Below are 16,897 nucleotides of genomic sequence, written 5' to 3'. Positions count from 1 at the left end.
ATTAAAACGATGGATTTGCGGAATGGAGTTTGGAAGCGCAACAGGAGGGAGGGATGCGTTTTAACGGGCAAAGACATCAAGGCATGGATCGAAGAAATGCTCACCTGGCGCTGGAATCCCTACCGAGGGGATCCCTACGATGTCATAGGTGAAAAAAAGCGTGGGAAGTGAGTTTTGTGGGATGATGGGTAAAACTCTCAAAAAGACTTTTTCGCGGGATTGAGCGCATCTTGCTTTCATTCTTGTCTTCATCCACCGCGAGCCGCGTACACACACAACAATCCTTCTTTCTATATCATCTATTATCGTTATCCTTATAGCAGCCGAAAGATATGCACTGGGACAATGGAGCTCTCGTCGCAGTGAGTTGAATTTTTATCCATAAGTTCTCTCACTTGAATATTCAAAATAACTTTAAAAAATTCTAATTTTTTTACATTTTTATTTATTTTATAAATTTTAGTTTTCTAATACATTTATTTTAGTTTTTTAAATTCATTTTTTTTTCTTTTTTGAAAACTTTGTTTCTTTTTTTAATTCAATTTATTTTCGCACATAAAAAGGAATTGCAGAGCATTATAAAACTGATATAATTACAAATACAAGTACATTTATACGTTACTTTTTTTAAAAATTTGTTTTAGTTTTTTCAAAAATTGATTTTAGTTTTTTTCCTTAAAAATTTATTTTAGTTTTTCCTAAAAAATTTGTTTTTTTTCAAAATTTATTCTTTTTTTCTTCAAAAAATTTATTTTAGTTTCTTTTCCAAAATTTATTTTAGTTTTTTTATCAAAAATTCATTCGTTTTTGTTTTAAAAATTCCTTTTTTTTTCTTCAAAAATGTGTTTTAGTTCTTTTCAAAAATTTTTTTTTTAAAAATTGGTTTTATCCAAAAATTTATTTTAGTTTCATTCAAGAATTTATTTTAGTTTCATTCAAAAATTTATTTTAGTTTCATTCAAAAATTTATTTTAGTTTCATTCAAAAATTTATTTTAGTTTCATTCAAAAATTTATTTTAGTTTCATTCAAAAATTTATTTTAGTTTCATTCAAAAATTTAAAATTTATTAATTTTATATTTATTAATAAATTAATAAATTTATTTTAGTTTTTTTTCAAAAAATTTATTTTAGTTTTTTTCAAAAAATTTATTTTAGTTTTTTTCAAAAAATTTATTTTAGTTTTTTTCAAAAAAATTATTTTAGTTTTTTTCAAAAAATGTATTATAGTTGATTTTAATTATTTTATTTTATTTTTTAATTTTTAATTATTTTATTTTAGTTTTACCCTTAATAAATTGTTTGTGAGCATTTACTTTTTCAATTTACGATCTTCATAAAATTAGTCGAATATTAACAACGAAATTATTTAATTGAAATTAATTACATTATAATTCAATTTAAAGAAATTGTGTTATTTTTTTACTACATGATTTTTATAACGCCTAATTTTTTCTTTTTTGTATAAATTTATTTTAGTTTTTCCCTTATAAATTAATTGTTGAAGAACATTTGTTTTTTTTCCATAACTTTAATAATTTTCGTTTTATAATAAATTCGCTTGAATGTGAATATTAATTTTTAAAAAGTTGGGTCACTTTTCTATATGCTTTTTCTGAAATTTTAATATTATTTTTTTTTTTGTATATATTTTAATTTTTAATAAATTTATTTTTTGTTAATAAATTTTTTTGTTTTTCCCATAAATTTATGCAGCTTTTTTTTAAAAAAAAACTTGCTAAAGTTTTTATTATCTTCACAAATGTACTTTACATTTTTTTCACTCAAATTACCGTTTTTCATACATTTCTGATACGAATATCCTTTTTTACCCTAAATTTCTTGAATTTTCATTTTTTATGTAAATTTCTTGAATTTTCATTTTTTATGTAAATTTCTTGAATTTTCATTTTTTATGTAAATTTCTTGAATTTCTTGAAATCCCTGATTTTTTCTCTAAATTTCTGATTTTTTTTTCTTTGAAATTACTTTTGAAGATTGCACATTTAATTCTGAAAATACATTCGAAGCTTGTTATAACTACCACCATCGTTCTGTCGAAAACGGACGTTATATTGGGTAATCGTTATATCGAAAGGAAAACATAAAAGATAGTCGCTATGTGAAAACATTTGGAACTTATCTCATCGGTCAATGGAATGCTCGATATAACGTGGAGTCGTTATAACGGGTGTCGTTTGTACATCAATAATCATCTTAATCTCACGAAAGATTTACTAGAAACATTTTTAATATAATATAAGCATCGATTTTAAATTTTTCTCTCACAGCCTTTTATATTGAATTTATTTTTTTAAAAATTTCTTCAAAATATTTGCATTGATCCCATTTAAATTCGTTTAATAATAACAACGAATTACATTGTCGAGTGGTTAGGAAGCTAGTTTCTGACTGTGTAGGTCTGGGTGTGTCTACTAACATTAACAAATTCCCTTGACAGATCATGCGGATCTCTTTGGAATCAGTAAGGATCACGTTTATTTAAAAATGCTATATACATAATATTTAAAATTCAATTTGTAATAAGTCTAGCTATTTCATGGTTAACACTAGAAGGACCAAGATTGTTATTTTTACCATTTTTCGACCTTTTCACCCCATTTTTATATTGAAACAAGGTATTTTGTTTTACCTATAACCGGGGTACTTAACCTATCTCAGCAGAGACCCAAAACAAACAGAAAGATCCGCTTTGCGACCAATGTTTGTTTCCCGAAATTAGTGAAACCTTACACAATGAATGCATATACAATATATGACTGTATGTGAATTTGTGCGGCTCATCTAAGAAGCTCCTGCGAATACAGCTTGGGTCATGACCCCAAGAATCCCTGGTTGTTAGTAGAGTTGTATGACTCGTCTCAGAAGCCCCTGCGTATCAGTGTGTCGTGTCCCACAGCTCAAGAATCCCTAGTTGTTAGTGGATTTGAACGACCCATCCCAGAAGCCCTTACTCGAATCAACTTTGGGTCGTGACACATAGATCTAAAGCCTCTGAGTTTTAGTGGATTTGAACGAATCATCTCGGAAGCCCCTCCTGAAGTTTGAGTGGAGACCTATAGCAAAAAACCCTGGGCGTAAGTGAATTTGTGTGACCCTTCCTTGAAAATACCCTGCGAATCAAGTTTGGGTCGGGGGGAAGATGCGGGAATGTGCGTGTACGTGAAACCTGACGTGAAGTTTTTTGTTTCTCTGTAATGCTTGTTATGTGTAGTGCTGCCATCTGCCACCAGTTTTTCTAACTATGAGTGAAGTGTTATGATTGAATGATTTATCGTTGTAGGACTGTTGCTCCCTGTGGCGAGACTTTTTAACGGGGAGATCGGCTCGCATTTGCGCCTTGAAGTTGGGAACCACAGAAAACCAACTTCAGCCGACCACCACTGTGGGGTTCGAACCCGGATCCTCGCATCGCGAGTCCGTCACTATAACCACTCGACCACCACAGCGATGGTGGTTATTTCCTTAACCTCTTTACGATCAATGGCGTAATACTACGTCCAAATACTAGTGGAATAACTTCAAACAAGTTTTTTCAGTTTTCTTTTCTTTCTCTTCACCATCGCGAAGCTTCACAGTAACCCTATTACCTACGAAAGTTTTTTTTCTTTTGCTTTCCCTCCTTAAGAGCGGAAGAGAACTCGTGTGAGGATGAAAAGATTATAAGAAGAAACACTCTCTTATCTACCTCATCTATTATACTTTTTCCTTTTATATATTTTTTTCTTTCCCCCTTATTTTTTTTTTCTAACACATGCGGAGAGATTAGGAAAAGGTTACCAGATTTATCGGTTCGTTAAATAGAGATAATCCAAATTTCCTGGCAAAACCTTGTATGTGAAGTGGTTAGTTGTATACCGTATTCAAACCAAAACCAAATTGGTATTATCCTAAATGACCTTTTTGGAAAAAAATCCCTGAAGAAGGAGGAAGTCCGTGGCATAATCCGTAAATCGCGTTATAATAAATATGACTATAATATACCGAGTGCACAGCAAACAGGGGGGTTTATTGCATTTTACTGTTGATCCTATAGGTATACTTCCAATTAGAAAAAGTATCCAAATGGCGTGTAGTACTCAGATATCTCATTCATGTTTCAAGGAGCTGTACAGTTATTAAAATAAAATAAAATAAACTTTTCATATAGTTCTCGTGTGCCCCAAAACCAAATTATAAAGTTGATGCCAACAAAGAAATTTCCATGTTTCTAAGTGCAGCGCAATATTCACTGAGATATTCGAAGTAAAAAAAAGGAGGAAATTTGGGAAAGAACGCCGTTAAATGCGGGTAAAACGGTATTTCAGCATTTACAGCTGTTTTACCCCCACATTTCCTCCGTTTTTCGAATTAGAATATCTCAGTGAATATTACACACTTAGAAACATGGAATTTTTATTGTTGCCATCAAAAGAGACATCAACTTTCTAACTCGATTTTGGGGCACAAGGGGACTGTATAAAAAGTTAGTTTTTTTTAAATTTTAATAACTATACAACAGATGGTTTATAATTCCAATTGGCCACCCAGATTATAGTGAAATACAATTTCATGCACAGCATTTGTTTGCGTTTAATCATATTTTTTAACCAAAAAAAAAAAAGGTCTTGGAAAACGTCAACGTTGGTTGTTACGACAATTCGGTTATGACGACAAAAGTTTGGGGAATATTCGATAACGTTATAACTGAGTTCAGCTTTAATACTAATCTGGAATGTATAAAACGAAAGATCGAAAAAAGAAATTTTAAGAGAAATTCAACAAGGACCATTTTTATAATAAAGAGCGTTTGATGAAACATCGAGGATTATCAGAATGTAAGAAAAGGACAAATATTTCTTTCCCGCTAACAAAGAAAGGGTCTTCAAAAAGTTTTGAAAAAATCGCTACTGATTCTACTCATTTCAATATGCTGAAAAGTATAAAAAAAAATTGGTCTGAATAAGTATGGGTAGCTCAAGGGAAAAAAATGAAAAGATTAACATTTTAAACGGTAATAGAGAAGCCAAGATTGAATTCAAAATCCCGTAACCCTAGAGTTACGCGTCATTCAAACAAAACGCGATTAGGTACAGCGTGAACAAAGAAAGAGGAAGGAAAAAGTGAATCAACTAGCTTCTAGAAGCGGAAGGAAAGAGGAAAAAAAGAAAATGAAAAGAAGTTTTTTTACAGATATCGCCAAAAAGTGCGAGAGGTGATGAGTAGCCAACTTTTTAATAATTTTTTACAAGTTTAATAGCTGCACTCCTACGCTATTCATTATTATTATTATTATTATTTTCGCGTTTCTAGGTTAGATGAATGTGCTTGAATTTTTTTCATTATTTTTTGAGGACGACAACACATTGGGACCCCTTCCTTGCAAGTTCAATGCATTTATACGTTGAAAAATGTTCTCAAAGTGAGAAAAATGCACGATACTGTTGAGTTTTATAACGAAACAAAATACGGTATTGATATTGTTGATCCGATGTCTCGAAAGCACTCAGTGTAAGGCATTACGCAGAAATGCCAGTACATGGTTTTTACAACATTCGACCGACTTAGCCTCAGTAAAGGATTGGTCGATTTGTAGGAAAAATACATAAAACTAGAAAGCTTATTTCCTTTGTTGAAAGTAGCTAAAGGGCTCAGAGAATCTAATTTGTCCAGAAATCATAATTTTCCTGACAACAACTTGTGCTACTATATCAAAGGGACATCGATGTCAGATCCCACCATACAATAACAAAAAAAGTACATTTTCAATTCGAAAATAAACTGAGGGCGTGGGGAAATGCAATTCTAATGTAACAATTACTGTATGTTACAGTAAATGTGAAATCGGTAATTATGGATAATCGTCAATCGTCTGGGAAAGTTTGATAAATTTATCTTTTACCGGTGATGCATAATACCCAAGCGCCGTTGGTACATTTTATAAATATTAAAAAGATTATCACTTTTATCGGCGGTTATGCGTAATATCCGTGTAGCCCAGTATCGTTGGTAAATTTGATAAATGCTTAAAAAAATGATACGTAATGATAATTTGATAAAAGGTACGTAATACCGGGGTAACATCGTTAAATTTGTTAAATAAGAGTTAATTATATCGGGGCACAATCGTAAAATTTATAAAATATAAGTTCGTTATATCGGGGCCCGATTGTAGAATTCATTAAATAGCAGTTTGTTATATTGGGGTCTGGTTGAATACGCGAAATCAAAGAATTTGTGAAGTAGTTGTTCGTTATATCGAGGTCTGCTTTCAGAATTTGTCAAATAAGAGTTATTTCGGGCACGTTCTTGGAAATTGGTTGAAATTAAAAACGCTACAAAATGCTGAAACAAATATAAAATATAAAATGTTATAGAAATCATGAAATATAACGAAAGTAAATGGAAAATACAAAGTACTAAAATAAATTGAAAATAAAAAATGCTAAAATAAGTAGAAAATGAAAAGTGCTAGAATAAGTAAAAAATAAAAAGTTAAAAATGCTGGTTGGTAGAGCAAAACTAACAATGTAATGTAAATTTTTTTTGCTAAATTAACAATGTAACGATGTAATAATATAAATGTAAAATAAAAAAAATTTAAATTGCTAAAATAAATAAAAAATGAAAAACATATAAATGTTAAAAGAAATACAAAATTAAAAAAATTAAAAATGCTGTAATAAAAAAGAAACGAAAAACTTCAAACTGAACAGAAAATAAAAAATGTTAAAATAAATAATATGTATAGATTGAAACACTATTATTAGAAAAATTAAAAACGCTATAATTAGAAAACTTAAAAATAAAAATTTAAAACTCTAAAATAAACGGAAAATAAAAAACGTCAAAAAATAAAAAAAATATATAAAAACGTAAAAGTACAGTACAAGTTCGTTATAACGAGTACGGCTTATAACGAGAATCTCGATATAACGAGGGATTTACAGGTGATTTTCAAAGAGCTAATGTTTAAAAAAAACCGCTCGCTCTTGTAAAGAAAATTTTTCACGTGATTGTGAGTTGTCGTTATAACGGATTTCTCTTGTAGTTAAACTATCAGTTTATCAGAGAGAGGAGAAGGACCTGTTATTTTTCCTTTATTTCGGAACTTACATCAAAGTAATGAAATATAGACAAAAAAAAACAAGTTATAAACAAAATGCATTTTCTTTTCTTTCTCACTCATAGTCACATGGTATGATATTTCATTCAAAAGACATGTGCTACGACAAATGTGATAAATCCGGTGATTTTGCATATTCGCAGAGCATTTTGATAAGTTTGATAAATATCCCTAAATATATCACATTTACCGGCGATTATGCATAGTACCCAATCGTCGTTGGTAAATTTGAAAAATTTCCCTAAATTAATCAATTTACCGGTGATTACGCATAGTACCCAAGTGTCGTTGGTAAATTTAATAAGTGCTAAAAAAAATTATCACTTTTACCGGCGATTATGCATAAGCGTCGCGTCGTTGGTAACCATGATAAATCGTACTACAGTCGAATCCCGTTTCAACGAATACCGTTATAGCGAAAATCTCGTTTTAACTAACCCCTTTTTTAATCCCCCAGATAAGTTTACATAGGACCAATGCAAAAACTTAGAATTCCTTTATAACGAAATTTCGTTGTAACGAATTGATTTCTCCTGTCTCTTGCAGTTCGTTATAACGGGATTCGACTTTATATGACATATGGTACATGATACTTCATACATGTATTGCGTCATTATACAGAGGTATGATCGTAAAATTTGTTATCATTATATCGGGGTACGATCGTAAAATTAGTTATCAATATATTGGAGTCCGACTACATTCATCACACACATCATGGCTCCCACATTCTGGAGCAGAGCCCCTAGGCTAGGAACTTTTGCGGGCCCTCAGAACAGATTTCCACGAGCCTCTTTATGATGAATTTATGCGTGAAAAAAAAAAAATGATGAGAATCGTCCCGGGCCTCAGGGATACAGCCCTGTCTGCCCTACTCTTGTTGGGGGGGGGGGGGGGCATTTCACACATACCAGACACATTAGGAATTTTTCTCACATTTATCAAATTTACCAACGACGCTAGGGTATTATGCATATTCGGCGGTAAAAGTGATTAATTTAGGGAAATTTATCAAACTTACCAAGACGACTGGTAAGCATGCATAATGTGATTTATCGCATTTACCTTACACTTATGTTAAAAAAATTATAACTAATTTTGAAATTTTTTGAAAAATATTTCTGATAGACAGTTGTCGTTGTGAAAACTTCAGAACCTAGTATAAATTCACAATATTATGTAAAAACGATGGTGGTGGAAATGAGAGTCTTTAGTAATCTGTCACCATGAATCTGATACTGGAAAATTCTTGAAGAGAAAAAATTGTTTTTAAAGAATTAATAGAAATTGTGTGTTTAGATTTGTTTCGTTTTAAAAAAGGGGAAGAATAAATATCAAAATTCCTTTTCTAAATTGTCATTACAATCATACATATAGATTTCACGTCAAAAAAAATTGTTATTGCCGATTTTAATTTCCTTCATGACGGTGCCATTCAAAAATGTCTGGGAAATATTCTGCGAAAATTCCGGGATTTTTTTTTTTTTTTCAAATTAAGTGGAGATGATATATATATAATATCAATCAAAAAACGGATGAGTTTTTTACTTTTCTGGGGGGGGGGGGAAAAACGCCCACGTTTATACTTCAAATTATATGCATTTTAAAAAAAATTATAATTTATTTTGATGTTTATTCATTTTTCCTCAACGTGACAGTTTCTTGGAAAAATTATATTTCAATTACATTTTTTTTTCTTATATTCTATTATTATTATTATTATTGCTTCTGAATCAGAGTTCATGTTTGCATTTCACAAACTCAAATACATATTTTTTCCTTGTCATAATATTTCCTTATAATTTGAATATTTGATCTTATTTTTTTTAGTATGATCGGTTTAAAAGTCTTTAAAAAGAAATTGGAATTCATTTTGCATATCTATCCAGCTGAAAATTAAAAAAAAAATTTAATCAAATGTTAAAAAATAATTAAATTCGGCGATAATTTTTTTGTTGTTGAAAGAGTGGTTTCTCTCTTTTTTTTGTATGTGTAATAATGGAGTCGAGATCAAGTTAATAGTATAGTTGATGATTTCGTCGTTCATTGAGTAAAAACAATTTAATTAGCATTTTGAAAACTACAGGTGTTTCTTATTTTAAGGAAAAGAAGGAAATTTAGCCTGGTTTACAAATATATAAAGTGCAATATTTACAAATATGCTGTAAATGTATTTATCTCATGAACACGTCTTACATTTTCGTTGCAGTTTCTTATTTTTTGTGAGCAGTGGCCGCTAACCCGTCGATCGCGATCGATTGACAGGTTATATAAACCTCTTATAATCCACAAACTAATTTATATTAATTTCTTATGATCCATAAACTATTTATACACAAACTCTAAACCCATCGTGATCCACACTCAAGCTTATTTATCCAAACCTCTTATAATTCACAAATTTATATAAATTTATTATGATCTATAAACTATTTATGTAAAGCCTAAACCTCTGGTAAACCCTCATATACACAACTATTTATCTAAACGTCTCGTGATCCACAAGCTGTTTATGTAAAATTTTTATGATCCACAAACTAATTTATATAAATCTCCTTAGATCCATAAATATACTTTTTTTATCTAAACTCTAAACCTCTCATGGTCCACAAAAAAATAAATGTATATATTTATTTAAACATCTTATAACTTTTTCCTAAACTCAGCAGCTAAGAATCTATATGAATCACCTACAATAATCTAATGCGTATAATCCGCATATGCACGCGTGTGATTGTTTACTCTCCCACCAATAAAACCTTGATAAATAGAAGTTATTGTTGGCCACATATTTTTTTTAGAAAAATGTCGATTCTTCTACTCGAATCTGTATGCTGTGTTGTCGAGGAAAAATATTTTTAAAATTAATTTTTATTTCTACTTCTCACAAGGATAGGGTCCCAAGGTGCCGCCCACAAAAAAAAATTATGGACATTCATCATATGAGTACATTTATCTCGCCTAGAAACACATAAAAAAAAAAATTAGTGGCGGAATGCAATTATATATATATTGAAGCAGCAAAAAATTATTAAAAATGATAAGAGTTGGCTACTTATCGCCTCTTGCACTTTTTGGCGATACCTATAAAAAAATTTTTTCTTTCCTTAAATTTTTTCTTTTCCTTTCGTTCCTCCAGTTTCTCTATTCTAGAGAAATTAGTTATTTTTTCTTTTTTCCTCTTTCTTCGTCTTCACTGTACTTGATCATGAGTTGTTTGAATGACGTCACTTCAGGGTGGCTGGATTTTTATATTCGTCCTTGGCCTCTATTGGCGTTCAAAATATTAATATTTGCAAATTTACAATTTCTTTTGAGTGACTTAAAATAATTCTGACGGATTTTTTAAAATATTTTTGAGCAGATTTAAATGAGTAGAATCAGTGGTAATTTTTTTAAAAACTTTTTGAAGACGTCACCTTGGGACCCTTTTACACATATACACTGCTGGCCACCGTAAATGCAACACCCTGAAGGAAGCATGCAAATAATATGAAATTTACAACATGCATTAGCGGAGGTGAGATATGCAAATGATTAGAATTTCAGCGCAGACGCACATCACGCGCGCCTGTGGCGCCACTTCAAAGCGCTATTTAAGGCTTGGAGATTTCGACGATTTGAAGTACGGCAATTGTGCTTTTTTCAAAAAAACGATCAATTATGCCTCGTAGAAAACAGCGATCATCTTTTGGTCAAGTATCCGAGTTCGACAGAGGAAGGATAGTGGCCTACCGAGATTGTGGATTATGTTTCAGGGAAATCGGTAGTCGTGTTGGACGAAACCAAACAACTGTAATGCGGATATGTGATCGTTGGATGCAGGAGGGTACGACGGACCGACGTGTTCGATCGCATCCACCTCAGTGCACCACTTCACGTGATGACAGGCGTATTGTGCGTATGGTAGTGACGGATCGCTCAGCCACATCACGAACCATAGCACAGCACATTCAGTCTGAACCGCATCATCCAATGTCTGCGCGTACCATTCGACGCCGTTTACAGCAGAGTGGTCTGTCCGCAAGACGTTCATTGCTTCGTCTACCCTTGACGCAGAACCACAGACGTCTCCGCCGCCAATGGTGCGATGAAAGAAGGATGTGGACGGCACAATGGAATGAAATTGTCTTTACTGACGAGTCATGCTTCTGTCTGCAGCACCACGTTGGTCGGATTCGAGTTTGGAGACACCGTGGAGAGAGGATGCTGAACAGCTGCGTTATGCACCGCCACACTGGTCCTGCACCGGGTATTATGGTATGGGGCGGTATTGGATATCACTCTCGCACTCCTCTAGTACGCATTGCCGGTACTTTAAAAAGCCAGCGCTACATCTCCGAGGTGTTGGAGCCAGTTGTCCTTCCTTACCTTCAGGGCTTGCCCACAGCCATATTTCAACAGGATAATGCGCGACCACACGTGGCACGCATTGTCCAAAGGTTCTTCGTCAATCGCCAGATTGAATTGCTTCCCTGGTCAGCTCGCTCTCCGGATCTTTCGCCGATAGAAAACATGTGGTACATGGTTGCTCAACGATTGACCCAGATTACATCCCCAGCTGCCACACCAGATCAACTTTGGCAACGCGTGGAAGCTGCTTGGTCTGCTGTACCCCAAGAACACATACAAAGTCTCTTTGAATCAATGCCGAGGCGTGTGGCAGCGGTGATCTCCAACAATGGCGGCTACTCTGGCTACTGATTTTGGCAGGAACCACACTTCACAGAAGTCTATAAATTTAATCATTTGATGCTTGGTCAACATGTTATCTACAAAATAAATATTGTTGCGATATCTCTTGTCTTTCTTGGTGTTGCAATTTGGGTGGCCAGCAGTGTATATACCAAACGGGACCAGACTTGAACGATAAGCTACTTTGAAAGTTTGTCAGAGCTGGGCAAATGCCCGATATGCGTAAAAATATGTCGGGCAACAATGCTTCTGAGCCCCAACGATGACTTTTGGCATGTTTACTTTGGTTACCGAAGTCCCCTAACAATGAGTTTCAGACATGCATATGCCTTTACAATGGTTTGTTACTTCTTAAATGCTACCAGTATTATGTATAAAACTTTATGCCTTTATATTGGTTTGTTACTGTTTCAATCGTCCTAGTAATTGGAGAAAACCCGGGCAGAGCCGGGTATTAGAGTTCGTCCGAAATAAAATTTTCCATTGTTATACTAATGGCAAAAATAGGGAAAAAAACTCAGCAATAAATTCTATCGATAGAGCCAGAAATTCCCAATTACAGTACCTAAAACAATAGGTAACGCAATTTTCTCCACGTGTCGTCCCTTACCTCATTCCCTTGCATTTGTCTTTTATCAAAAATTATTAGCTTACAGAAATACCCTTACAAGCCCCATCTTTCTCCCTGTCCAGTATGATTCATTTAGTCATCGTCCCGGTTAGTGTTTTCCCTAGCATTTATTATTATTATTTTTTAACCTTTTCATTACCTGTTGCAGAAGCGAAATATTGGAAACTTTCCTCCAAAAAAAAAAAAAAAAATTAGAGTTTGTTTGAATAAAGGATTTATAAGATTCGTTGGTTCGAGTTCCGTTAATTCGCCGTTAAGTGGATGTTTAGAAGCCACTTTTCTCTTAAGGGAATTTACTTTCCTATTTTTAGCTATTAACTTACTATCAATATGTTCTTTCTTTTTTTCGGGCCCCTTGTTGCTACCAAAGTTTTTGTTTTTGGTTTTGTTGGCGATGTGAAGAAGACGTATGATGAATATGTGGGTGGAAAAAAAAAAGAAAATATTTAATTATAGTTTCCCTGAAAGCGTAGTTTTACCGGAGAATCTAAAGACTTCACAAATTCGAAAACAACTACAGAACATCTCGGGAATTGTCTTATTAACTATAGTTGAATAACAATGCATTCCATATTTATTTCCAAAAGTTGATTTCCGGAAATTGAAGTCCATCATTGTTTTAGTGATGCTATCAACATAAAGCTTAAATAACTAGGAACTTTGTTTTTCATGCATCCAGTTAGTGTTGAAACTTTGCGTCTTCCAGAGTTTTTATCATTTTATGAAAATAAGAAAATTTCTCTCTCCATAATTATTATTAATAATATTAATAATCCCAACGTTTGAAACCGAGCAAAATTATGTATACCATAAACCGGGGTCACTTTGCGACGGAATTTGAATTTTCCTTGCTATTAAGCAATCCTTTTATTACCCTCCCCTTTATAGCCGGTGGTTTTGATTACCTCATCCTTCCACTACAAACCGTATATTTATATAACTAGTTGCTTCAACCATTTTTGAACAACCACCATCAAAAGTTGTCACAAACTCACCCCGCACCATCGAGGGAGTTTGTGACAAGCTGTTTTTGCATTAGAAATGCATCAAAATAATTTTCATAAAGTCAAACCACATGCTCTTTATTCTAAACTATTTTTAAAGTTTGAAATGAATTATATATTATATATACTTAAGTTGAAAAAATTTTAGATCTAAGATTGGTCGAGTTGAACAACTTTATAGAGTATCTTGTTATTCAACTTTCTTGGAGGATCAATACGAAACAAAACTTTGGAATACAAAATAACGTCTGGTTTTCGAGGGCCACTTACAATTGTACCCACTTTTTTCCATCACGCTGACTAGTACTCTGTCCGGTCTCTTCTCTGTCACTTTTCCCGGGAAAAGCTGTCCTTCAAAGTTAACAACTAGATAATCTGCTCGATCATATACTGTTTCTGTGGGTGAACGGGGTGAAGCTCGGATGGGAATCTCAGCATCGGGAAACTCTTTGTGCAAGTCTACACTGGCATCCCCGAGTCCCAAAGAGAAAACGCTGTTTCACTTTCTTCGTCAGTAGTCTCTTCTCTTTGAGGTGCATTCTTCGAAACGAAGTTCCTACCCCAAAACTTCGTCCTCTGAACGTGGATGGCTCGTCAGATTTGGCTTCTTCGCTGATAAGAACGTCCGATGAACCAATACTTTTTCCCGGTGGAACCTTTAGTTTCTTTCTTCTCTATGTGACAAACAGACTCTGTCACAATGTCACCCCGCTGATCGTTGATTTTTGGCATAATTATTAATAGCTAGTATAAAACCCGTCCAATTAATATCATTTTGCACATTTTGCAACATGTTCGAGATAATATATAAATGCTCAAGAATAATTGTCTGTCAAACGATATTTTCTTCTGTGTTTAGCTACACAATTCAAAGTTTCTGGTGAATACAAAAAGCACTAACTAACTATAACCTCACTACACACCCTAGGCCTAGATAATGTCACAGTCAAAGCATGGGGAGTTCACAGGGACCTACCGGTAGGTGACAGCACACATGGCACCAGATTATCACGTTGCCCATTTTCTGATGGGCTCCAGGATCACGGCGCAAGATTTGAAACTAGAAAAATTTATATCTTGTCACAAAGTTACCCCGGTCTACAGTACCTAGTACATTCTTTCCGTGTCACTTTTTATTCGAATCTAATGATCTAATAGTGTGACATGATCTATAATTGGTCCATAAATCTGTAATCTCTTGTTGTTTCACTGAATTTTGTGAATTAACGACGGACTTTTTCTTTTGAAAAACACACTCTTATGATCAATTAAACTATTTTATCATATCTTAGTGTTATATATCCATAAATTTTATTTCTGTAAATTTCTCATGATCAATATAACATTTCGTGAACTTTATTAAATATAAAAACTACTTTACACCAGTTATTTTACGATCATGTATAAACTGCTTAATTAAATCTTTCGCGGTCCATAAGCTTTTATGTAACTTCTTATAATCCACAAATTCATAAATCAATATATTTATTATACATAAACTATTTATCTGAACCTTTTATGATCCATAAAATATTTATCTGAACCTTTTATGATCCATAAAATATTTATCTGAACCTTTTATGATCCATAACCTATTTATCTGAACCTTTTATGACCTACAATCTATTTATCTGAATCTTTTATAATCCACATAAACTAATTTATATAAGTGTCTTACGCACGATCCATAAACTCCTTTAATAATCTACAAACTAAATCTCTTAAACCATTTATCTGAACTCTCTGTGATCCACAAGCAACTTATCTAAATCTCAACAAACTAATTTATATAAATTATCCGTAAACTATTTTAATGAATATCGTGTGAAATCAAATCGTGCTTGATATGCATCGAGACGATTTTCATTCCATTTCCAGAAAAATAACGTTAAGTTGCTTCGGGTAATAATGAAACGTGCCTACATAAATAGACGCAATGTAGACTATCAAGTTTAGACAAAAAAAAAATCATATAGTTATAGACAAATCAGTTTTCTTATTTTATAAATGAACTATAACAACATTAATGCTTTTCAATTGCTTAAATTCCCGTGTTAACATTTCCGCCCGTGGCCATTATCTCAGACAAATATGTCGAAATACTGAAGCAGCTAGACCTTAAACATCGCCATCTTTCGGTATCTTTTTTTTAAGTGAGAGAGAGAGAGTTATTAGAGCTACTAACGTTATAAGGCAAGGGAAAAAAAATGAGAAAGAGATTCATGGGAGTCTCTTGAATGGGAAAGGTAACAAGCACTTAACACCCTCATCATCATCACCATCATCCAATTTCAAGAGTGGTGAGGCGCCCCCCGTCAAGCTTGTTTCTTTCCACCCGTCTCTTTAAAGTCGAGTGGGAAAATTACTTCGATAATCTTATTTTCTGAATGGATTTAGAACTTTACTTATTCAAGGGTCTTGTTTTCTTAACTCCTTGACTTGAATTAAGGAGTGACTTGAGAATTTTTTTCGGCAATCCTGCTCCTCTCTCCCCCCCCCCCCCCCACCCTGCATCTTTCTTATATAAAGTGCAGTGAAATAATCGTTACAAACATATTTCCCTCTTGGTCCGCAGTGTAAGTATCGTTGTATCGGGATTTCATTATACAGGGTGGTTCAGAAATCCTGACGTGATTTGAAGAGAAAAATATTTTAAAAAAATCTCTTGAAGATAAGAGACAAAATTCTTAAACCATCGGACCGCCAGAGGTCCACGACCCAATTGCAGAATTATAAAAATAATAATAATTAATGCCAAGTTGGAAAAAAAAGATAATATAACTAAATTAATTAAAAAAAGAAGAATGGCCTATCAAATAATTTACATAACACTGCTCAATAAAAGAAATTTTTCTCATGTACCCGAGGAAATTTTAACGGTTTTAGGGTATATTGAGACTGTTGATTTTAAAACTGTTGTTGGTTTTACTGAATCGGATTTAGTTTTTGAGATAATGCACACTCTCAGCAGAGACACTAATTTTTTTGCGCGAAATTTCTACTTCAAATTTTTTATTTATTTCCCTATTTTATTCAATATATTATTGCGTTTATATCATGATCAGACATCAGTGGTCTTTATTTACGGATATTAAGTTTATTATTCATTTACATTTTGCAAACTTCGAACGTGATTTGTATGAAGCTTGTGTATTACTACTGAAATTTAACTTACATTTTATCTCGAAAACTACGGCTGATCTGGCAAAACGGATGCCAGATTTGGTATTCAGCACCCAAACCTAAAAAAACACTGAAATGTCTTTACCAATGATTTACCGAATTTAATTATAACGCACACTTCGAAAGGATTTTTACGCTTCTTATGCATTAAACCACTGAAATGTAACTTTCATTTCATCAAAGTGATTGTTACAAATCTCAAAACAATTAGAATCAATCTGACAAAACCAATACCAGATTCGGAATCAGCGCGCAAAA

The 16,897-nt window shown here is 33.0% G+C and overlaps 1 protein-coding gene across 1 annotated transcript in view; it reads left to right on the top strand.

Annotated features, from left to right (window-relative positions):
- The first annotated feature begins 261 nt into the window (after positions 1-261).
- The window catches only part of LOC149071814 (uncharacterized), a 55,203-nt gene continuing 38,567 nt past the window's right edge, over positions 262-16,897 (top strand). Inside the window, exon 1 of the mRNA XM_089247664.1 lies at positions 262-362. Within this exon, the coding sequence (XP_089103790.1) occupies positions 333-362 (30 nt within the window). The 5' untranslated portion in view covers positions 262-332. The remainder of the gene's footprint in view (positions 363-16,897) is intronic.

This window comes from Pholcus phalangioides, unplaced genomic scaffold (assembly GCF_987345545.1).
Source record: "Pholcus phalangioides strain wild (caught in Gottingen) unplaced genomic scaffold, Ppha-v1.0 ptg000018l_1, whole genome shotgun sequence".
Taxonomy (NCBI): Eukaryota; Metazoa; Arthropoda; class Arachnida; order Araneae; family Pholcidae; genus Pholcus; species Pholcus phalangioides.
The sequence above is the reverse complement of the archived record's forward strand: the minus strand, read 5'-3'. Positions and strand labels throughout refer to the sequence as shown.